We start from the raw sequence: 25,903 nt of genomic DNA, 5'->3' as shown, positions 1-25,903 counted from the left end.
TACCACCCATATAGCATCCTTTCCTGCTCAGACATACCTGAAATTCATTAACAAAAGCACTTGTTCAGATTTCTTTCTGTACTTACAATTAAAATCTAAGTAGCATTAGGAAAGGTGAATATTCGTGACATAAATTCACAGAAAGGCATAAATAATGAATAGCCAGAAAGTTCTTTATAGTAGATTTCAGTTAGAACTAGCTTAAGGGCCCTTTTATCTGAAAGGGGAGAGAGTAACACAGGGAATCAAAAAAGTTATAAAAATAGAAAGTGTTTGAAAAAAAATCAAAGACTGATATCAGTAAATAAAAATGGTTTTGTCATAAAAAGACATGAAACACTGAGAAACAGTAAAGACCATTTTAAAATTATACATTTTCAATATAAAATGTATAAATGATATATTGAAAATATAATATGTAAACAAAATAAATTGATTTAAACAGATAACTGACTAACTGAAACAAACCATCTAATGACCATTAGACCAAACTAAAAATATATACAGTCAATTCTCAGTATTCAGCATAGTTGAGTTCAACTAATTCATTGAAAACACTGAGTTAGCGAGTATTGATTCGTAGCTCCTGGGGAAATACAGGGTTATGTTCTTGAGAGGTTCTGGTCACAAAATTTTTGTAAACAAATCAATATGTAACCTTGCTTTATGTGTGTTTCTGTTTAAAGTCACCTTCACAGATATTCCAATTCATTAACCCTGAACTCAGGACCAACAGTGCTATAACACATGCCTTAAAAGTCTAACACAAAGATTTTCTCCATGAGGCATATGGACAGTAGTGTTTGATAAAACTTTAAGCAGAGTAGTGCTTGATGTAACTCATAGTGTGACAGTATCATCCTGGCTGTTATGTGGGTGTCAGGATATGTAAGGCAAAAGCAGAGATGTGAAGAACTCACCAAGTTACAAAGCTAGTGGCAGTGATCAGAGCAGTGGTAGCAAGAAAGTAAATGTAAAGTGATCAGATATATAGGATACCTTGAATACAAAGCAAATGGAATATGCTGATGAACTGACCTTGGGGTTTAAGAGAAAGAGTAGAATTAGGAATATTCCTTGAGTAAATAGTGACACGGGGAGTCCTCAGTGGCTCAGTGGTAAAGAATCTACCTGCAATCAAGGAAATGTGGGGTCAATCCCTGGGTGAGAAAGATCCCCTGGAGAAGGAAATGGCAATCCACTCCAGTATTCTTGTCTAGGAAATCCCAGAGACAGAGGAGTCCATGGGGTTGCAAAAGAGTTGAACATGACTTGGTCACTAAATGACAATAGCAAAATAGTGACATGCTGAAACATTAAATATTGAAACAGGGAAGACTGAAGATGACTGGGTTAGTGTGAGTAACGCTAAACAATCAAAGATGATGTTAATGTTAGTCAAAGATAAGAGACCTACTAGACAATCAAATATGTCCAGTGTATAAATAAAGGAGGAAAAAACATAAGGAAATAAAGCAAAATGAAGAAAGGACAGGGAACTGGAGATAATAAATAAAATATACTATCAATCAAGCTATTATATGACATGACCTTACTTCAGTTTCAAAGTACAGTAACAACTTATTCATCCATTTAATCAACAAGTGTTTATTAAATGACTACCCTGTGTCAAGCATGGTTCTAAGTGCCTGAGGTATAAATATTTCCTATTTGTCCTTACATTATCCTATTTTTGAAGAATGCCACTCTTACTATATTGATATATCAAAACAAAAAAAGAAACAGAAAACCAAAAAATTGCAAACCAGCTAAGCCAGCAATTTCTGCATCTCAGTTTTTAGATGCATCAAATGAATGTATTTGCTAACATCACTTCTGTAATAGAATTTTATAAAATACTGAAATATTGTTGGAAGACAGTTCTTCTCAATGTTTTCAATAGCACAAAATACATGCACTGTGATCATTAGATGATTTTTCAGTGAACCAGTTGTTTTGGTCTAAAACGTGGGTGAATCCTAAACAATTTTAGTACTCTTTACAATAAAGTGATCTATTTCAATAATGTCTTCAATAAAATTTTAAAATTTAAATGTGAATCAAATTATCTCAGAACGAACGCTTCCAAAAATGCAAAGTGGTCAGGGGCATAAACATCTTGATCATAGGAGAAAGGAGAATGTTTTCATGATTAAAAAGAAATGAAAATTAAAGGTACAAGCAAAGGGGTAGAGAAGAACCAAAAAATACATTAGAGATTACAGGTGAGGGAACGACATTGTCTGGACTTTCAAGTAAGCCCTGTATTCCCCTGGGGTTCCTGCTTTGGAGACTGAGACACCTCACACTGCCAATTCAGTGGCAAGTATATCTTGACAGTAAGTAGGGTTCTCGGCAGACTTCTGATCACTCGGACAGTAAGTAGTACCTCTAATCAGTAAAGAAATAATCTCCGATAATGGCATCTTGTTCTCTTCCTGGACCTACCGCCAACACCTCATCACTCCTACCTACTCTGCTTTGGGCTCTCAATATCTAACCTAATTCTATAATTTAAGCATACTCAGGAGTTCTGAACAAATTCTCATGTCTCTTGGCGTCTCACCCTTTACTCAGTTCTCCTCATCACACAAAAATGACTCATTAGCTAGCACAGTACTTTGGATGCAGATTTTGCTCCAGGATTCTGATTGGCCTTGGTTTATTCTGTCCTCATCTAACAACGCAATTTTAATGCCGATTTCTTCCCCAGTAAATATTTGTGATGAAGTAAAAATCTCCTAAGAATATTTAAATCCCTGTTTTTGATATCAACAATTTTCTACATATTAATAAAAAAGGTGAAAAATGGATTTTCCCCCTAAAGACAACAAAAAAAGATGAGCTACCTTTAGCCTCTTAGTTTTGAGGAGAAATAAAAGCTTTTTTTTGTTTGTTTGTTTTTTTACGGACTCTTCAAGCATTCTTGTGAAACAAGCCTGGCCATTTTTCAAAGGAAACTATTGTCAGTACTTCAAACATTTTAATTCAAAAGCACAGATAATGTAAGCTCACTTTAATCTTCTTGAAAATGTCTGCAATGAGAGGAACAAAGGGGAAAAAAAAAGCTCTCTCATTCTTGATATTGCATTTTATAGGCAATCTTTTGCTTCTTCACTGATTTCATAGTTCTTGCTTCCTTAAATGCACGGTCATTTATGGAGGATGTGCCCCACAAAGGCTGCCTAAAGGACTTTACCTCAAAGGCCTGAAAGATCAGGCCGACGTAGCAGTCTTCTGACACTGCTATTTTCCACACACATTCCTTCATTGGCCTGTAGTCATCAGGATAATTAGGAGACTGAATCTGTCCTTCATTTTTATGTATCTCACCTCCACAGACAGCTGAGAAAAGCAAAAATAAATAAATAAACCTAGACATGCCATTTCGTTCCCATTTTCTTCTAAGATAGCATTTTAGTTCAGTGCCTGTAGCTGAACATATAAAGACCAGGTTATAAAAATCAAGGTTGGCTGGTCACCAATACTTTTGTCAACCAAGTATTTGGATGATTAAAAAAAAAAAAAACACTAAGTTATAAATATTAGATGACAGTCAGCTAAGGAAAATAAGACTTTTTAACCACTGTTAATTCACACCTTTACAAAAACAAGCCTCTTTGTTAGACTTTAAAAACCTTTTGAGATTTCAAAATTTATTCTATGTGAGTTTGCCCTGTGATTCCCTGAACCGCTTCTTTCGGTTTTTTGACCTCAGTCAGTGGAAGAGCTCATCAGGAGGGAAGCTCCACAGCACCCCCTGGGCCCCTGGTGTGAGCAGGCCTCGTCTGCATCATCTGTGGCTCCACTGAAACCAAACTCCTCATGACCACACAGCAGCTAATCTCTGAAACAAATGCTCCTGTTCTCTTAAAAGTCTAAGAGAAGCACAAACTGTCTGTCTTGTAAATTGCCTAAATTTCTGTGCTGTCAGAGGTAGGAGCAAAAAGGGTCATCTCCACCCATGGTCTGACAAGAAGGGAACTGCTTTTAAAGCCAGGAAGCACAATTCCAGTTTACTCTTTTAGAGACCTATAGAACAAAGCATCTGGTAAATTCTTCTTGAATGCTGACTCTCTCGTTTAGACAAAGCAATCTCCAGAACTGTGCACAATTATTTTCCATGTAGTTTCCTTTAACAGGACATTTCTACAGTATAGGCATAAAATACACACAAACTCAGTACAAAGAGAAGTGGCAATTTCTTCATAATACTTTAATATTATTATGAAAAAACAATCAAAGTTTAAGAATCCTGTGCCATTTGATGTTATTGTTGTTTTCCACACATCTGTAACGAGTTATTTTTTCCCCACACATCCCTGATGAGAACATTTATGTATTACCACATTAGTGGTACCAGAAAACAGGTTATTTTTGCAATTAAACTCAATGAGTATTTTTCTTAAAATCATCCCATGGACATCATGATGCAGTTTAGAAAAATTTCATAATTAAAATACAATTACAATACTATTCAAATGAAATTGAAAGTACTTTTCTGTTAAGAGGTCTAAGGAAAAGCCATCTCTAAACTCAAAGTGACTTGCCTTCATAGACTGCTGCAAAGCCCTTTCCCACCCAATTGCTGCTGCTGCGAAACTCAATCCACATTCTGCTTTCAGTAGAGGTAAGAACTTCAGGCAATTTGTCCCCACAGAATCTACCTAAAAGAAATAAAAGAATAAAGAGAGACTTCTAAATATGACTTTATATTCTAACTGGTTTTCATACTAGCTACAGATTACATACATTACTGGTACCAGAAAACAGGTTATTTTTCTATAAAACCAGATTTGGTTGGTTCCTATCACCATGCCTAGTACCTAGAGCCATAGCTATGAATCCTTAATATTTACTTAATAAAGGTGTATAAGTAAAACTATTTCTTCTTATTTATTTATAGAATATTGGAACATATCACCCTTAGATTAAATGATTGATACCATTATTGCTATCTGTGAAACTAGGAAATAGCTAGCTCAAAACATCTATTTGTACATGATACATCAAGGTAGGGAATATTATTCCACAGAGAAGAGAAAAGACCTCAAGTGATCCTGAAAAAACTACTTTAAATGTCAGTTTGGTCATTAGTTGGGAAGTGACAACTCAACTGTAGTTCTTTGTTTAGGCAAGTTCAGTGGCCATTTGTCACAGAAACCTCCAGGCTGCCTAAGGATCTTATGTTACTACATACATTCCATCCCATCTATAAAGCTATAACATGTAGTGTAGTAGGCAGAATGGCAAAAAATATTAGAAGACTTGAGTATGAGTTCTGATATTTTTCTGATTGTGTACCCAAAGGCAAGTATAATACTGAATGCATATAATGATAACTGTCATTTCTTCTTCCCTCCCTCAACCCTCTACAAATATTCATTGCTTACTGTATGTTTGCTATTGTGCTCAAAGCTTTCATATTGATGGTAAAAAGTTAAATATGATAATCCACATGAAATAATTCTATAAATAATAATATATTGTCATTCATTTTTGTGTAACCTTGTTAATGATTTCTTACATAATTTTAGTATATGAAAAAAGACAAAACACATTTATACTAACAGCTAGCAGGCCAAAAAAAAAAAAAAAAAAAACTTCCTAAATAGTATTAGGGGCATGTATTAAAAACTTAAGGCCATGTAAAAGAGAGTAATGTCTCTTATACTGCAACGTGTAGGAAAGGGAGGGGGAGAAGGATAAATTAGGAGTATGAGATTAACAGATGTGGATGCATGTTAAATTGCTTCAGTTGTGTCCGACTCCTTGTGACCTTATGGACTGTAGCCTGCCAGGCTCCTCTGACCATGGAAATTCTCCAGGCAAGCATACTGGAGTGGGTTGCCATGCCCTCCTCCAGAGTGTCTTTCCCATCCAGGGATCGAACCCGTGTCTCCTGCACTCAAGGCAGATGCTTTAGCACTGAGCCACTGGGGAAGCCCATGAGGGTAACAGACACACACTATTCTAATATGAGATAGATCAACCACAAAGACTCACTGGATAGCACAGGGGACTATATCCAATATTTTGCAATGACCCATAAAGGAACATAATCTATAAAATAACATATGTGTGTAGATAGATAGATATGGGCTTTGCAGGTGCTGCTAGTGGTAAAGAATCTGCCTACCAATGCAGAATATGTAAGAGATGCAGGTTCCAACCCTTGGTTGGGGAGATCCCCTGGAATAGGAAATGGCAACCTGCTCCAGAAAATTCCATTGACAGAGGAGCCTGACAAGCTACAGTCCACGGGGGCTCAAAGAGTTGAACACAACTCAATGACTGAGCATACATATATACATATGGGCTTCCCTGGTGGCTCAGTGGTGAAGAGTCTGCCACCAATACAGGAACTGCAGGAGATGTGGGTTTGATCCCAGGGCCGGGAAGATCTGCTGGAGGAGGAAATGGCAACCCACTCCAGTATTCTTGCCATTGGAGAAACCAATGGACAGAGGAGCCTGCCGTCCATGGGGTCACAAGAGTCAGTCAAGCAACTTAGTGTGTATAAAGTGAAAGTGAAAGGGAAGTTGCTCAGTCGTGTCCGACTCTTGTGACCCCATTTATTCAATTCTGAATAAAAGGAAACTGGAAGACAGAAACCTGACTAAAAGAGAAAAAGCTGTAATTCATATGAATTGCCAGGGTGTCTGTTAAAATGCAGTCTGTTTCAGAAGGTATGGTGCTGCCAATGTGGTGGCTACACTCTGAGGAGCAAGGTCTCAGAGGAAATAGTGGGGAAAGCTTTCCATATGAACACTGTGGTCAGACTGAACCAGTGTGTTAGGCTATTACACCCTGCAGTATGTAATGCTGATGTTGCTGTAAGAAAGTGTTCTCAGTATTTCAGCTTTAGCTTTGATTTCTCAATATGAATTTAATGAAATGTTTTATTAGGAACATACACATATATCAATATATTATAAACAGCTTCATCTAGGCTAAGAAACTGGGGTTTCCCAAGTGGCCCAGTGGTAAAGAATCCACTGTTGCCCATGCAGGTGACACGAGTTCGATCCCTGGGTTGGGAAGATCTCCTGCAGAAGGCAATGGCAACCCGCTCCAGTCCTCTTGCCCTGGAAATCCCATGGACAGAGGAGCCTGGCAGTGGGATCACAGAGTCAGAGAGGACTTTGCAACTAAAGAACGACAACTACTACAAGGCTAAGAAACTAAAGGTTCAAGGCAAGGTGTTCCTCAACCTGACAGAGAATTAGTTCACATCTTTATGTTTCCTTATTTTTAAGCATTTCTACAGATGTCTTGGATTTACTAAGGCTGCTATCACTTTTAATACAAATATGTCCATTCAGCAGGTTTTAGATGTTAAGAAGAAAAGATCTGTAGGCACTCAAAAACAACTGAGCAAAGCTACTTCTAAAAATAGAAGAGAAAGTTACAATTTCAAAAAAAAATCAATAGAGTAGATACTCACATGCTCACAGCAGCTCTCACCTTTAGCTGAAACAGAGGGCGACAGAAATTGCCTCATGTAAGTTAATGTGTGGTCTGTGGTTAAAGGTTGGTAGGATACTTTGATGTGCACCAAATTTGACCTACAATTTATGATACAAACTACATACACACCTTCTAAGCCACAAAAACCTGAGAGGCAAAACGGTGATGTCTACAGTAAGAACCAATATTCTTGGTGCAGAAAGCCAACAGTTGAACGTGTACCTAACACCTTATGCTCTACTGCCTCAGCAAAGAAAGAAAAACAAAACATACACACACAAACACACAATTTATCTGGTTTACCCATTAAAACCCTGATTTTAAAATTAAAGATATAGACTATGTGATGAGTATTCACTATAAGCTATTCTAAATCATCATGTTCAGATCCAAGCACCATCTCATAATTTAAGCTTGTTTAAATTAATCTGTTTTCTATCTGTATTTTTGCTATGATTGAAAAAAGTAAAATAAAAATTAAAATATTGGTGTCATGTACCTTAAACCCTAAGATGACTCTTCAAAGAACTGACTCTGGATAAGACAGACTATATATATATAGACACGTAAAAAGCAAAAAAAAGAAAATAAAAATCTCTTACCAAGGAGAGGTGACTTCCTCCAGTACCCATCTCTTACTTCAATATAATCATACCAGCACAAACTACTTTTGTATAGGTCCATTGTAGTAAAATTTAAAACAATCTGCAAAGTGGAAAAAAGAATATGCAGATTAAAAATGATTATAATTTCAGATGGCTAGAAAGCCAGATCTACTGTGCAAACAGACTAATAGCAAATTCTCTTTTTTCTTCCTATATTAGTATCCAATATTTTTTCTTTAATAAAACCTAAAAAAAAATCAATTTTCCCAACTTAATGTCTAACAATTTAGAAGCCCAATGCCAATAAATAGTTTATTTAATTGCATTTATTTAATGTCAGCAATTAAACTAAACGTCCATAAAGTTAATTGAACAATTGTGAGATGAGAAATCTTTATTCAAACATTTTATTTTTTATTTTTTTATATATTTTATTTTATTTTTTTTAATTTTATTTTTACTTTATTTTACTTTACAATACTGTATTGGTTTTTTTCACACATTGACATGGATCTGCCACGGGTGTATATGAGCTCCCAATCCTGAATCCCCCTCCCACCTCCCACCCCATATCATCTCTCTGGATCATCCCCGTGCAGCCCCAAGCATCCTGTACCCTGTATCGAACATATACAGAGTGAAGTAAGCCAGAAAGAAAAATACCAGTAGAGTATACTGACCCATATATATGGAATTTAGAAAGATGGTAATGATGACCCTATATGCGAGACAGCAAGAGATACAGATGTATAGAAAGGACTTTTGGACTCTGAGGGAGAGGGAGAGGGTGGGATGATTTGGAAGAATGGCATTGAAACATGTATACTATCAAACATTTTATTTTGAATTTTCTTAGATAAACATGACTTAACTATGAAAAGTTCTGATTTTGTTGTGACTGTGTTTTAATAATTTATTTCAGACATCTATAATTATGTTAAAATAACCACCATGTGCCATATTCCAGGAATATAATATCATTGTGTACTTGAAATGTTTTAAATACAGCTTTAGAATTAAAATTTCTCCATATAACTATAATCAAAGACAGATGTCCCTATGCTTCTCTAAATTCAAGAATATATACTCAAAGACCTTTTAAGTTAGAAGATCTTGTACATGACCTTTTATTTTGTACTTTGCTTTGAAATGTTACTGCTGCTGCTGCTAAGTCACTTCAGTCGTGTCCTACTCTGTGTGACCCCATAGATGGCAGCCCACCAGGCTCCCCCGTCCCTGGGATTCTCCAGGCAAGAACACTGGAGTGGGTTGCCATTTCCTTCTCCAATGCATGAAAGTGAAAAGTGAAAGTGAAGTCGCTCAGTCGTATCTGACTCTTAGCGACCCCATGGACTGCAGCCTACCAGGCTCCTCCGTCCATGGGATTTTCCAGGCAAGAGTACTGGAGTGGGGTGTCATTGCCTACTTTTGAAGATAATTCAAGGATAACTCAAGGAAAGACAGTTTTCTTACTGCCTTATAAAGATACTTTACTTTCCAGATAATTAACATTTTTTCAGTTGATTACACCAAAAAGTAGAGGGAAAATGACAGAAGAAATGCATATATCTGATGAGGTAAAATTCACTTGAACAATAATTTTACATTGAAAAACTCATTCGAACTCTATTCTGCTAATAATATCTAAGATGCTTAGGGTGTATAGTGAATGTATTTTTTACTCTAGAAATCAAAATGGACTTTGGCTAAAAGTAAAAAGTTATGAATGTTTGAAATACTTCTAATATAAAAATATAGTTTGTAACTGCATAATCAGAATGTTTTTGTGACAATATAAAATCTGAATTTAGGAAGACTCTTAAGCAAATGAAACAAATAATGAGTCTTGAATTCATATTTGCAAAAGTACTACCATTTTTGTGTTAGAAAGCATATACTTCTGTCTTGAGCACACTATTTAACAGAAAGGTGAGTACAAACTGTTTCAAGCAATCCTCAACTGATTTACTTTTTCTTATAATGAAGATGGGAACGGTGAGAGACTTTATTTTCTTGGCATCCAAAATCACTGCAGATGGAGACTGCAGGCATGAACATGAAAGACATTTGCTCCTTGGAATAAAAGGTAAGACAAACCTAGAGAACATACTAAAACCAGACATTAACCAGCTGTCAAAGGTCCGTCTAGTCAAAGCTGTGGTTCTTCTAGTAGTCATGTATGAATGTGAGAGTTGAACCATGAGGAAAGCTGAGAGCCAAAGAATTGATGCTTTTGAACTGTGGTGTTGGAGAAGACTCTTGGGAGTCCCTTGGACTGCAAGGAGATCAAGCCAGTCAATCCTAAAGGAAATCAGTCCTGAATATTCATTGGAAGGACTCGCTCATTAAAAAAGACCCTGATCCTGGGATTTGATTGAAGTCATACTTGAATGGTGTAGTGGTTTCCCATACTTTCTTCAATTTAAGTCTGAATTTTGCAATAAGGAGTTCATGATATGAGCCAGAGTCAGCTCCTGGTCTTGTAATTAAATTGAAGATAGTAGGGAAAATCTTACTACTTACATGAGGAGGCCTTATAAATAGCTGAGAAAAAAGAAGCTAAAGGCAAAGGAGAAAAGGAAAGAACTCTGCATTCAAATTCTGCATTTGAATGCGGAATTCTAAAGAAGAGCAAGGAGAGATAAGAAAGCCTTCCTCACTGATCAGTTGAAAGAAATGGAGGAAAACAATAGAATGGGAAAGACTAGAGATATCTTCAAGAAAATTAGAGATACCAAAGGAACGTTTCATTACAAGATGGGCACAATAAAGGACAGAAAAGGTATGGACCTAACAAAAGCAGAAGATATTAAGAAAAGGTGGTAAGAATACACTGAAGAACTGTACAAAAAAGATCTTCATGACCCAGATAATCATGATGGTGTGATCATTCACCCAGACCCAGACATCCTAAAATGCAAAGTCAAGTGGGCCTCATGAAACATCACTACTAACAAAGCTAGTGGAGGTGATGGAATTCCAGTTGAGCTATTTCCAATCCTGAAAGATGATGCTGTGAAAGTGCTGTACTCAATATGCCAATAAATTTGGAAAACTCAGCAGTGGCCACAGGACTGGAAAAGGTCAGTTTTCATTCCAATCCCAAAGAAAGGCAATGCCAAAAATGTTCAAACTACCACACAATTTCACCCATCTCACATACTAGGCAAGTAATGCTCAAAATTCTCCAAGTCAGGCTTCCACAGTATGTGAACCATGAACTTCCAGATGTTCGAGATGGATTTAGAAAAGGCAGAGGAACCAGAGATCAAATTGTCAACATCTGTTGCATCATCAAAAAAGCAAGAGAGTTCCAGAAAAACATCTACTTCTGCTTTGTTGACTACACCAAAGCCTTTGACTGTGTGGATCACAACAAACTGTGGAGAATTCTTAAAGTGATGGAAATGCCAGATCACCCTTCCTACCTTCTGAGAAATGTGTATTCAGGTTAAGAAGCAACAGTTAGAACTGGACATGAAACAACAGACTGGTTCCAAATTGGGAAGGGGTACATCAAGGCTGTATATTGTCACCCTGTTTATTTAACTTCTATGCAGAGTACATCATGCAAAATGCTAGGCTGGATGAAGCATAACATGGAATCAAGATTGCCAGGAGAAATATCAATAACCTCAGATACACAGATGACACCACCCTTATGGCAGAAAGCAAAGAAGCACTAAAGAGCTTCTTGATGAAAGTGGAAGATGAGGGAGAGAAGTAGGTTGAAAACTCAACATTCAGAAAACTAAAATCATGGCATCTGGTCCTATCACTTCATCGCAAATAGAAGGGGAAACAATAGAAACAGTGACAGACATTATTTTCTGGGGCTCCAAAATCACTGCAGATGGTGACTGTAGCCATGAAGTGAAAAGATGCTTTGCCCTTGGAAGGAAAGCTATGACTAACCTAGACAGCATTTTGAAAAGCAGAGACACTACTTTGCTGACAAAGGTCCATCTAGTCAAAGCTATGGTTTTTCCCGTACTTATGTATGGATCTGAAAGTTGGACTATAAATAAAGCTGAGCACCGAATAACTGATGCTTTTGAACTGTGGTGTTAGAGAAGACTCTTGAAAGTCCCTTGGACTGCAAGGAGATCAAGCCAGTCAATCCTAAAGGAAATAAATCATGAATATTCATTGGAAAGACCGATGCTGAAGCTGAAATTCCCATACTTTGGCCACCTGATGTGAAGAACTGTCTCTTTGGAAAAGACTTTAATGCTGGGAAAGACTGAAGGCAGTAGGGGGAGGTGACAATAGAGGATGAGAAGGTTGGATGGCATCACTGACTCGATGGACATGAGTTTGAGCAAGCTCCGGGAGTTGGTGATAGACAGGGAGGCCTGGCGTGCTGCAGTCCTTGGGGCTGCAAAGAGTCAGACACTGGCTGACCTGAACTGAACTGACTGAACTGATGCTTGGAAAGATTAAAGGTATGAGGTGAAGGGGACAACAGAACAACAGAGGATTAGAAAGTTGGATGGCATCACCGACTCGATGGACATGATTTTGAGCAAGCTCTGGGAGTTGGTGATGGACAGGGAAGCCTTTTGTGCTGCAGTCCATGGGGTCACAAAGAGTTGGACACGTCTGAGCAACTGAACTGAACTGAGAATGAAGAAACAACATAAATATTTATCATGGTATTTTATGTCTTTGGAGAAGGAAACGCAACCCACTACAGTATTGTTGCCTGGAAAATCCCATGGACAGAGGAGCCTGGCAGGTTACAGTCCATGGGGTTGCAAGAGTCAGAGATGACTTAGCAACTAAAGAGAGAGATTTTATATCTTAGCACCCCAATGATTATTGATGAAATTGTATGTCATAGTTGGTTTTAACTGCCAATATAAATAATCATTTCACAGTGGTAGAAAGTAAGAATTTGTCTAAATATAATGAAAATCAGTTGCACCTTACAGTGGTATTAACCTTTTACCGTTAAATTCAACATTTATCAGTCTTTTTGAACATGTACTTTCCTGATTCCAAGTGGCGAAATATATCAAGGATGTGAAAATAGAGACATGGTGTTGTTTAAATATAATAGAGTAGGCATGGTATAATTTGGTTTGTTTTAATAAAACTTTTCATTTATTTATTTCTATTTTAGTTATAGTTTTTATTTTTCCTTTGTTTTTTTCTCTGATGTTATTATTCTAAATATTCTAAAAGAATATTTACAAGAATTTCTAAATATCAAAGGACAAAAGACTTTTTTTCACTTTCTATTTCAGTAATCCTCAATACTTGATTTCTAAAATGCATATTTTCTAAACTATTTTCCTGAAATATGTTTGTAATATGTTTGCTCTTCCAACTCTGAATACTAATTCAACATTAGGATATTCTTAGGATTTAACTGGAAATAATTTATGGTTTTCCCCCTTAACTTTGTATTTAAGTTTGCTACAAATGTGGAATAATACCACTTTCTGATACGAAGTTTCATTCTCCATTTGTATTCTCCCTGTAACAAGGAGCAGGTTTCAACTGTAATTAATGAGAACTTTTTCATTATAGCAGAGATGGAAAACCAGAATACAGATACAAATGGTAGACCTCAAGGTTCTTTTGTGGCTTCCCTCTGGGATATAAAGAAGAGTTTTATAATGGCATGCAAAGAGTTTCAACTTCCTCCTTGGTGAGGAAAAAAACAGCTAAATTGGAGAGATGTGTATGATCAGAATTTACTCAAAATTGAAACAATGTGGTTGAGTTGCTTATGGTAGTTAATTTTTGAAGCCTGCAACAGACACAGACACACACACACACAGTTGGAAGGGGGGCTAACTCTAAACAGAACAGTTTCCTATCTTGTTTTTAATCTTCTATTTTAAACTCCAAGTACTGTGAAGGAACAAAACTGGCCTACTTAAATGTAAAACACAGATTCCTTTAGAAGCAGAAAATGTAATAATGACAAGTTTTCTAAAATCAAATCTTAGGGTTCTGATGCAGAAGTAAAACACTGGCCTTTGACTATGGTTACTAGCAGAAGCCATACTTGAATTACAAATTAAAAACACTTGAAAAATATTTGAGTGTTTTATATTGTGCTATTTTATATAAATATGTTGCATCTTTTTTCAAACAATGATGAAATAAAAACTACCTAGCACAATTACATATATGTTTTATATGTATCTAGTTACCATTTATAATTTATAATTAATCATAGTTCCCTTGGAACATGGGATTGAGGGAAATACAGGGAACAATTCTAAGATTTCCTGTGATCTACTTGGAGTCTCAGTTGCTATTCTACAAAGTTAAATGGATTCAACTGCTGTGGAGTTTACTTATTAAAACTTTGTTTTACAATCCTAGAGAGTGAACTGTCTTGAAGAAAGGGAGATCAACAGTCAAGGGAACAGATGTCTGGAAGTCTCTAGAGAAAGATATAATCAGTGAACTGTTGTCAGCACAATTAAGATATTATTGACTACCTAAACAAATTCCATAAGCAGCATAAAAACACCAATAAAGAAAAGATTTATAGTTTATAGTGCTGAGGATGCTCCCTATCTTCAGCACTATAGAAATATTGTCAATTAGACTATTAGTAAATAGTTCTTTAGAAAGAAACATTAGAATCAAAGCAGTAAAATAAAATTGATTTCTGGGCTCCATCCAAAAACAGCTTGGAAAAGTCTAATAAACTCTCCAGGGAGATAGCTGTTTTCTTCCCAGATATGAGACTAGGGGCAAAAGCAGTAAACTATACCCATGGGCCAAATCCAGCTTGCAGCCAGTTTTTGTAAAGAAAATTTTGTTGTACACATTGCTTTACACATTGTCTGTGACTGCTTTTATATAATAGTAGAATTAAGTATTTCAACAAACTATAGCTGATAAAGCAAAAATATTGGTTTTTACTGTATGCACTCTCTAGAAAGATTAGCCAAATTCTGAAATAATCAATAACTAAGGTTTTGTTCAGAGCTGAACTGTATCATACTAAAGGGAAAATTTACATTTATTTTTATACTAAAAGTTGTTTGCAACTGGGATTCATAAAGTTGAGGTTCAAATTCTAGGTTCTGATTTTGCTAGTTTACTTAAACTTTCTGAGTTTGAATGAATTCTTGCTATAAAATGGAGATCATCATATAAGACTGATCTCAGCAGAATTAAATCAGAAAAATTTAATTAAATAATGTATAGAAAAACACTAAGGTAATCTAAGTACATTGTTAATATTCTCACAGATTATTATTTTCATGGTACATATTTGAATATCTCTCACAATATAAATCCTAACAGTTCAGTTCAGTTCAGTTCAGTTCAATCGCTCAGTCGTGTCCAACTCTTTGCGACCCCATGGACTGCAGCATGCCAGGCCTCCCTGTCCATCACCAACTCCTACAGTTTAACCAAACACTTACTAAATAAATAAAAATATTAGGAAACAGTCAGGAAATAAACAAAAATATTAATCTAATTTATCTAATCCAATTAAGCTGGAAGACATAAAGACATTAATTTTAAAGTTTTGCAGGAAACTCTACGTGTTAAAGTAAGGGATTCTTAATCTAAAATCTAAAGAAGAATAGATAGGAGAACTTGAGGCCTTGGTTTAAGCCCCTGTTTTCCAACAGACTAGTTGTATAACTCAGGCAGATGCTAATGCCATCAGGGATTCATTATATGACAGGTGAAAACCAGCAACTGGATTAGGCTATGCAAATAATTTTTTGCTTGAATGTATATGATAATATATATACATTTTGACATTATGATTTGTCATCACCAGCTGTTCATCGGAACATTTATTATATTTGCCTTTCCTTAATTCCCACTCCACCCCTGTAACTAATCAGTTGCCAATTTCTATAGATACTCTGCAATGCACTTGAAAATATTCTCCTACTTCTTTATCACTGTCAGGGCTCTCCATGCTTCTCTGAATTAATCAATAGCTTCAAAAGATATGTTTTGTTTTTCAGCTGTGCTCTTTTGCAATTCATCCTGCACTCTATGACCTTTTTAATCCCAGTAAAGTTGAGTTCCCATCATGGTACTGGCGTTGGCATTTACATCCATCCTTACAAATTTCTAAGCCTGGGCTCAAAGATTCTAGGTTATAATCTACTTTTGCTACCTCATTTTCACTCTCTAATAGAATCTTCATTCCACTCACCCCTGACTCTTGCTACTGGGTCCTGACAAAGTACCCTGATTTCAGTATTCCTTTATTCAAGGCATACTTAATTCTACCTGGAATTCTGCTTCCTGCTTTCCTATTTCTGGAAACTCTTCAAATCTCTCAAACTCTGAATTAAATAATATCCTCTCTTCAGTCGTGTCTGGATCTCCCAACAAGATCTAAGTTCTATCCCTGCAAATCCATGACAAGTTGAATCTTGGTTTCCTTCATTAGATTTTAGTTTGCCTTTTAAGTTACTAGGCCTTTTTCTTGCTCTATGTTTGTAAGATTCTCGATGACAAAGATTTCTTTCACAAGCCATAAGATCCATTTATTTTAATAAGATCAAAGATTTTTTCTATACCTAATAATTGCTAAATTTAAGCATTAGCCTTTGGCAATATAAATTTTATATTGTAAATTGACCATATATGTGTAAATCATTAGATTCTATAAAGAGAGAGTTCTGCAAAATGAGAAGTCAAATGATAGTTTTTAAATGGGCTATACAGGGAAAGAAAAAAATATTAACTCTAGTTAAGACAAAAGCAATATGCCCTTGTGGAAAGGTCAATCAGTTCTAAGGGATAAAAGAATCGATGTTATGTGCTTCTGTCAGCTCAATATAACTATGTTCCCAGAGGCACATTCTGGGCTACCTCCAGTATTTCCTGTACAACATCAAGGACAGCCTGGGATTGGATAGGAAATTCTCAGGGGCTATCCAGGTGGCATTAGTGCTAAAGAATCTGCCTGCCAGTACAGGAGATGTGGTTAGGTCCCTGGGTCAGAAAGATTCCCTGGAGTAGGAAATGGCAACCCACTCTAATATTCTTGCCTGGGAAATTCCATGGACAGAGGAGCCTGGTAGGCTCCAGTCCATGAGGTCACAAAAGAGTCATACATGACTGAGTATACACACATGCACATCTTACCTCAGGAGGCTCAGTCTTAGCAAGACATACATGTACACCAACAATCTTATTAGTTTTTACTATGGAAAATAAACATAAAACTGAACATATTAACTCATTTAAGTATATAGTTCTGTGGCATTAATTAATACACAACATTATTCACATTGTTGTGCAACAAAATTTTTATATAAAAATATTTTCCCTGGATATAATAATATATACTAATTGCAGATATGAAAGGAAGAAGAAATAAAAACCTATCTATAAAACCAACAGGGAGAAATAAGCATTGTGTCAGTATATATTCTTCTCTAACTTTGTCTCTAATATACATAATTCAAAAATTAGATATTTTTAAACTGTATACAGAAAACTATAAGACACTGATGAACTAAATCAAAGATGACACAAACAGATGGAGAGATATTCCATATTTGTGGGTTGGAAGTATAAATACTGCGAAAATGCTACCAAATGAAATCTACAGATTCAAAGCAATCCCTATCAAATTACCAATGGCATTTTCCACAGAACTAGAACAAAAAATTTCACAGTTCATATGGAAACACAAAAGGCCCTGAATAGTCAAAGCAATCTTGAGAAAGAAGAATATAGCTAAACAACTTTCTTGACTTCAGACAATACAACAAAGCTACAGACATCAAGACAGTATCAGTTCAGTTCAGTTCAGTCGCTCAGTCATATCCAACCGTTGCAACCCCATGAATACAGCAGGCCAGGCCTCCCTGTCCATCACCAACTCCTGGAGTATATTCAAACTCACGTCCATCAAGTCGGTGATGCTGTCCAGCCATCTCATCCTCTGTAATCCCCTTTCCTCCTGCCCCCAATCCCTCCCAGCATCAGAGTCTTTTCCAATGAGTTAACTCTTCGCATGAGGTGGCCAAAGTACTGGAGTTTCAGCTTTAGCCTCATTCCTTCCAAAGAACACCCAGGACTGATCTCCTTTAGAATTAACTGGTTGGATCTCCTTGCAGTCCAAGGGACTCTCAAGACTCTTCTACACCACAGTTCAAAAGCATCAATTCTTCGCTGCTCAGCTTTCTTCACAGTCCAACTCTCACATCCATACATGACTATTGGAAAAACCATAGCCTTGACTAGATGGACCTTAGTCGGCAAAGTAATGTCTCTGTTTTTCAATATGCTATCTAGGTTGGTCATAACTTTCTTTCCAAGGAGTAAGCATCTTTTAATTTCATGGCTGCAATCACCATCTGCAGTGATTTCAGAGCCCAGATAAATAAAGTCTGACACTGTTTCCCCTGTTTCCCCATCTATTTCCCATGAAGTGATGGGATGGACTGGATGCCATGATCTTCATTTTCTGAATGTTGAGCATTAAAGACAACATTTTCACCCTCCTCTTTCATTTTCATCAAGAGGCTTTTTAGCTCCTCTTCACTTTCTGCCATAAGGGTGGTGTCATCTGCATATCTGAGGTGTTTGATATTTCTCCCGGCAATCTTGATTCCAGCTTGTGCTTCTTCCAGACCAGCATTTCTCATGATGTATTCTGCATATAAGTTAAATAAGCAGGGTGACATTATACAGCCTTGATGTACTCCTTTTCCTATTTGGAACCAGTCTGTTGTTCCATGTCCAGTTCTAACTGTTGCTTCTTGACCTGCATATAGGTTACTCAAGAGGCAGGTCAGGTGGTCTGGTATTCCCATCTCTTTCAGAATTTTCCACAGTTTATTGTGATCCACACAATCAAAGGCTTTGGCATAGTCAATAAAGCAGAAATAGATGTTTTTCTGGAACTCTCTTCTTTTTCAATGATCCAGCAGATGTTGGCAATTTGATCTGTGGCCTTTTCTAAAACCAGCTTGAACATCAGGGAGTTTGCGGTTCACATATTGCTGAAGCCTGGCTTGGGGAATTTTGAGCATTACTTTACTAGCATGTGAGATGAGTGCAATTGTGCGGTAGTTTGAGCATCCCTTGGCATTGCCTTTCCTTGGGATTGGAATGAAAACTGACCTTTTCCAGTCCTGTGGCCACTGCTGAGTTTTCCACATTTGCTGGCCTATTGAGTGCAGCACTTTCCCAGCATCATCTTTCAGGATTTGAAATAGCTCAACTGGAATTCCATCACCTCCACTAGCTTTGTTCATAGTGATGCTTTCTAAGGCCCACTTGACTTCACATTCCAGGATGTTTGGCTCTAGATGAGTTATCACACCATCGTGATTATCTGAGTCGTGAAGATCTTTTTTGTACAGTTCTTCTGTGTATTCTTGCCACCTCTTCTTAATATCTTCTGCTTCTGTTAGGTCCATACCATTTCTGTCCTTTATTGTGCCCATCTTTGCATGAAATGTTCCCTTGGTATCTCTAATTTTCTTGAAGAGATCTCTAGTCTTTCCCATTCTGTTCTTTTCCTCTATTTCTTTGCATTGATCGCTGAAGGCTTTCTTATCTTTTCTTGCTATTCTTTAGAATTCTGCATTCAGATGCTTATATCTTTCCTTTTCTCCTTTGCTTTTCACTTCTCTTCTTTTCACAACTATTTGTAAGGCCTCCCCAGACAGCAGTTTTACTTTTTTGAATTTCTTTTCCATGAGGACGGTCTTAATCCCTGTCCCCTGTACAATGTCACGAACCTCCATCCATAGCTCATTAGGCACTCTCTATCAGATCTAGTCCCTTAAATCTATTTCTCACTTCCACTGTATAATCATAAGGGATTTGATTTAGGTCATATCTGAATGGTCTAGTGGTTTTCTCTACTTTTTTCAATTTCAGTCTGAATTTGGCAATAAAGAGTTCATGATCTGAGCCACAGTCAGCTACCCATCTTATTTTTGCTGACTGTGTAGAGCTTCTCCATCTTTGGCTACAAAGAATACAATCAATCTTATTTTGGTGTTGACCATCTGGTGATGTCCATGTGTACAGTCTCCTGTTGTGCTGTTAGAAGAGGGTGTTTGCTATGACCAATGCGCTCTCTTGGCAAAACTCTATTAGCCTTTGCCCTACTTCATTCCATATTCCAAGGCCAAATTTTTCTGTTACTCCAGGTGTTTCTTGACTTCGTATCTTTGCATTCCATTCCCCTGTAATGAAAAGGACATCTTTTTGGGATGTTAGTTCTAAAAGGTCTTGTAGGTCTCCATAGAACCGTTCAACTTCAGCTTCATCAGTTTTACTGGTTGGGGCATAGATTTGGATTACTGTGATATTGAATGGTTTGCCTTGGAAAAGAACAGAGATCTTTCTGTTGTTTTTGAGATTGCATCCAAGTACTGTATTTCAGACTCTTTGGTTGACCATGATGGCTACTCCATTTCTTCTGAAGGATTCTTGGCCGCAGTAGTAAATATAATGATCATGTGAGTTAAATTCATCCATTCCAGTCCATTTTAGTTCACTGATTCCTAGAATGTCGATGTTCACTCTTGCCATCTCCTGTTTGACCCCTTCCAGTTTGCGCTGATTCATGGACTTAACATTCCAGGTTCTTATGCATAGGAAATAGGATCCTGTTACTCTTTACAGCATCAGACATTGCTTCTATCACCAGTCACATCCACAACTGGGTATTGTTTTGGCTTTGGCTCCATCCCTTCATTCGTTCTGGAGTTATTTCTCCACTGATCTCCAGTAGCATATTGGGCACCTACTGACCTGGGAAGTTCCTCTTTCAGTATCCTATCATTTTGCCTTTTCATACTGTTCATGGGGTTCTCAAGGCAAGCATACTGAAGTGGTTGCCATTCCCTTCTCCAGTGGACCACATTCTGTCAAACCTCTTCACCATGCCTGCCCGTCTTGGGTGGCCCCACAGGGCATGGCCTAGTTTCATTGAGTTAGACAAGGCTGTGGTCCTAGTGTGATTATATTGACTAGTTTTCTGTGATTATTGTTTCAAGACAGTACGGTACTGGCAAAAAAAAAATCCCAGAAATATATACCAATAAACAAGATAGAAAGCCCAGAGGTAAACCCACACACCTACAGGAGGAGCATGATAGGCTGCAGTCCATGAGGTCGCAAAGAGTCAGACCCGACTGAACGACTTCACTTTCACTTTTCACTTTCATGCATTAGAGAAGGAAATGGCAACCCACTCCAGTGTTCTTGCCTGGAGAATCCCAGGGATGGGGGAGCCTGGTGGGCTGCCGTCTTTGGGGTCGCACAGAGTCAGATACGACTGAAGCAACTTAGTAGCAGCAGTAGAAGCATAGGTACCTTATTTTTTTAAAGGTAGCAAAAATATACAATGGAGCAAAGATAGCCTCTGCAATAAGTGGTGCTGGAAAAACTGGATAGCAACCTGTAAAAGAATGAAATTAGAGCATTTTCTAACACCATTCACAAAGAGAAACTCAAAATGGGCTAAAGATTTAAAAGATCAGAAAGTATAAACCTCTTAGAGGAAAATATAGGCAGAACACTCTATGACATAAATCACAGCAAGATCCTCTCTGACTCACCTTCTAGAGTAACTGAAATAAAAACAAAAATAAACAAATGAAACCTAAGCAAACTTAAAAGCTTTTTCACAGCAAAGGAAACTAAAAAAAAAAAAAAAAAATGGAGAAAAGACAACCCTCAGAATGGGAGAAAATAATAGCAAATGAAACAACTGACAAAAGATTAATGTCCAAAATATACAAGTAGCCCATACAAGTCGCCACCTGAGAAACAAACAATGCAATCAAAAAGTGTGAATAAGACCTGAAGAGACATTTCTTCAGAGAAGACATACAGATGGCTAACAAACACATGAAAAGATGCTCAACAATGCTCTTTATTAGAGAAGTGCAAATCAAAACTAAAATCAGATATCACCTCACATCTGTCAGAATGGCCATCATCAAAAAATCTACAAACATTAAATGTCAATGTTTAGTTCTAGGAGTTGGGTACTCTTACAGTCGTTTGATATTGTAATTCACTCTCTTTGAAAATTTGATAAACAAAATACAACATATCATTTTTGGCTCAAATAACATTACTTTGATAAAGAATGACAGTAAACAGTTTAATACATTGATTAAATATCTATTTACCCTTATATTTCAATAACTATTCTACACTCTTAAGTCATTGTCTAATATAGTATAAATCTTTATTAATTTATAAGAGCTCTTCATATATGTGTAGGATTAATGTTCTCTCATCCATTTGTTCTATAATATTCTTCATTTTGGTTTTAATATATATGTTTTCAGTTTTGTAAAAAATTTAGTTGATGTAAGTAGCTCAAAATATTTTACATTTTCTTATTTTCAATTATGTACTCAAGACCTCTTTTTCAAAATAAAAAACAAATACTTATGCTTTCTTGAGAAAAATATGCAGTATAAAATATTTGTTTTTTCCCAAAATATTAAAATTATTTTATTACATATTAAAATTATTTATGGAAATTTCAATCCCAAAGAAGGGCAATGCCAAGGAATGTTCAAATTACCACACAATTGCACTCCTTTCACATGCTGGGAAGGTTATGTTCAAAATCCTTGAAGATAGGCTTCAAAGTATGTGAAGCGAGACCTTCCAGATAGATGTGCAAGCTGGATTTAGAAAAGGCAGAGGAATGAGAGATCAAATTGCCAAAATCTGTTGGATCATGAATAAAGCAAGGGAATTTCAGAAAATCATCTACTTCTGCTTCATTGACTACACTAAAGCCTTTGATTGTGGGGATCACAATAAATTGTGGAAAATCCTTAAAGAGATGAGCCACCTTAACTGCCTCCTGAGAAACCAGCATGCAGGTCAAGAAGCAACAAAACCAGTCATGGAACAACAGAGTGGTTCCAAACTGGGAAAGGAGTACATCAAGGCTGTATATTGTCAACCTGCCTTTTAACCTTTATGCAGAGTACATCATGCAAAATGCCAGGTTGGATGAAGCTCAAGCTGGAATCAAGATTGCCAAGAGAAATATCAATAACCTCAGATATGCAGATGCCACCACCCTTATGGCAGAAAATAAAGAGGAACTAAAGAGCTTCTTGAAGAAAGCAAAAGAGGAGAGTGAAAAGTCAGACTTTAAAAAGCATTAGAAAAAATAAGATCATGGCATCCAGTCCCATCACTTCATGGCAGATAGATGGGGAAACAATAGAAACAGTGACAGACTTTATTTTTTCAAGCTCCAAAATCACCGCAGATGGTGACTGCAGCCATGAAATTAAAAGATGCTTGTTCTTGGAAGAAAAGCTATGAGAAACCTAGACAGCATATTAAAAATCAGAGATATCATTTTGGTGACAAATGCATGTATAGTCCAGTAGTCATATATGGACCTGAGTGTTGGACCATAAAGAAGGCTGACAGCTGAAGAAGATTCTTTATGGTGCTGGAGAAGACTCTTGAGAAGCCCTTGGACAGCAAGGAGATAAAACCTAAAGGAAATCAGTCCTGAATATTCATTGGAAGGACTGAGGCTGAAGCTGAAGCTCCAATACTCTGGCCACCCGATGTGAAGAACTGACTCATTGGCAAAGACCCTATGCTGGGAAAGGATGAAGGCAGAGGGAGAAGGAGGCAACAGAGGATGAAATGGTTGGATGGCATCATCAACTAAATAGACTTGAGTCTGAGCAAACTCTAGGGGATAGTGAAGGTCAGAAAAGCCTGCTATGTTGCAGTCCATGGGATCTCAAAGAGTTGGACATTACTGAGCAACTGAATAACAACAGCAAAATTTATTGAAAAATTATTTTCCCAATTTCTTTCAGAAATCATCTCTTTAAGTGTGTAAATTACAAATCTATTCCCAGAGGCATAATTCTGAGCTTTTTAGGTTAATTCCAGAAGCTTATATTGACATTACCACAGAATTTGAAATATGAAACAATTATCTGCTATCTTACAGTATAATTTACTTCCTTTCATTAATTATTTTCCAACTTGCCTTGGTTATTCCATACCTTTTGTTTTGTAAATAAACTCTAGAAAAATTTGGTCTGGGTATGAAACAAAATTCTATTGGAGAGTTATTTGCAATCCTTAAAATCCTACATTAGTTTTGGAAAAACTGACAATTATAATACATCTTGCTATACAATATATGGTTGTGTGTTAGTCCCACAGTAAAGTCTTCTGCTTTATTAAATCTTATTATATTTTAATATATTTGTTTTTATTTGTTTACCTCTATATCTGTTTTTCTAGTGCATTCTCCTTAATTTTTGAAACAGGAAAATTGATATTCTTTATAAGGGAAAAAAAAAAGTAAAGATTAGCTCTGCCAAATGCAATCTATATAGTATTAGGCAGATTATTCAATCTTTTCTTAAGCTTAATTTTGTTTATACGTAAAATGGAGATTGCTGCTGCTAAGTCACTTCAGTCGTGTCCGACTTCGTGCGACCCCATAGATGGCAGCCCACTAGGCTCCTCTGTCCCTGGGATTCTCCAGGCAAGAATACTGGAGTGGGTTGCCATTTCCTTCTCCAATGCATGAAAGTGAAAAGTGAAAGTAAATTGCTCAGTTATGCCCGACTCTTAGTGACACTGTGGACTCAGCCCACCAGGCTCCTCCGTCCATGGGATTTTCCAGGCAAGAGTACTGGAGTGGGTTGCCATTGCCTTCTCCAAAAATGGAGATTACTGTCATACTAAACTCACTGAGGTATGAATAGTTTAGAGATTTGGCATAGAAACTAAAAGCACTTAATAAAGATTAAGTCTTTCTATTTATTGTATTAAAGTCCTAAACCACCTTCTCATTGTTAAATATATATATTAAATTCTAGTGTTACCAGCATTATGGAAAAAGCTTTTCTTTCCCATTTTGAAATTATTGTGTGCTAAGACGCTTACTCATTGGAAGGAAAGTTATGACCAACCTAGATAGCATATTGAAAGGCAGAGACATTGCTTTGCCGACTAAGGTCCGTCTAGTCAAGGCTATGGTTTTCCAGTAGTCATGTATGGATGTGAGAGTTGGACTGTGGAGAAGGCTGCGCACCAAAGAATTGATGCTTTTGAACTGCGGTGTTGGAGAAGATTCTTGAGAGTCCCTTGGCCTGCAAGGAGATCCAACCAGTCCTTTCTGAAGGAGATTGGCCTGGAATTTCTTTGGAAGGAATGATGCTAAAGCTGAAGCTCCAGTACTTTGGCCACCTCATGCGAAGAGTTGACTCATTGGAAAAGACTGATGCTGGGAGAGATTGGGGGCAGGAGGAGAAGGGGACGACCGAGAATGAGATGGCTGGATGGCATCACCGACTCGATGGACGTGAGTCTGAGTAAACTTTGGTGATGGACAGGGAGGCCTGGCATGCTGTGATTCATGGGGTCACAAGGAGTCAGACACGACTGAGCGACTGAACTGAACTGAAGTCGCTTCAATCATGCCCAATTCTTTGCGACTCTTTGTACTGTAGCCTGCCAGGCTCCTCTGTCCATGGATTCTCTAGGTAAGAATACTGGAGGGGGCTGCTGTGCCCTCTTTCAGGGGATCTTCCGAACCCAGGGACTGAACTCATGTCTTATTTCTCCTGCACTGGCAGGCAGGTTCTTTACCACTAGCGCCACCTGGAAAGCACTTTAATATTACTATTTGATGAACTAACTGATTTTATAAAAATGAATTACTGTGAAATTACTAAATAAAAACATTTGCAATTTTATAAACTATAGAGATTGACCTGATTTTATATATATATAATATATACATTATATATAATATATAATATATACATTATATATAATATATAATATATACATTATATATATAATATATAATATATATACATTAT

At 36.9% G+C, this 25,903-nt stretch overlaps 1 protein-coding gene across 1 annotated transcript in view; it reads right to left on the bottom strand.

Annotated features, from left to right (window-relative positions):
• Positions 1 to 25,903, bottom strand: part of TLL1 (tolloid like 1) — a 326,873-nt gene that overhangs the window by 66,658 nt on the left and 234,312 nt on the right. The window contains exons 10-12 of the mRNA XM_068989937.1: positions 8,073 to 8,175; positions 4,551 to 4,667; positions 3,200 to 3,345 (exon numbers count right to left, since the gene is read on the bottom strand). Coding sequence (XP_068846038.1) covers positions 3,200 to 3,345; positions 4,551 to 4,667; positions 8,073 to 8,175 — 366 coding nt within the window. The remainder of the gene's footprint in view (positions 1 to 3,199; positions 3,346 to 4,550; positions 4,668 to 8,072; positions 8,176 to 25,903) is intronic.

The sequence above is a fragment of the Capricornis sumatraensis genome, chromosome 17 (genome assembly GCF_032405125.1).
Source record: "Capricornis sumatraensis isolate serow.1 chromosome 17, serow.2, whole genome shotgun sequence".
Classification (NCBI taxonomy): Eukaryota; Metazoa; Chordata; class Mammalia; order Artiodactyla; family Bovidae; genus Capricornis; species Capricornis sumatraensis.
This window is presented reverse-complemented; position numbering and strand designations above follow the sequence as displayed.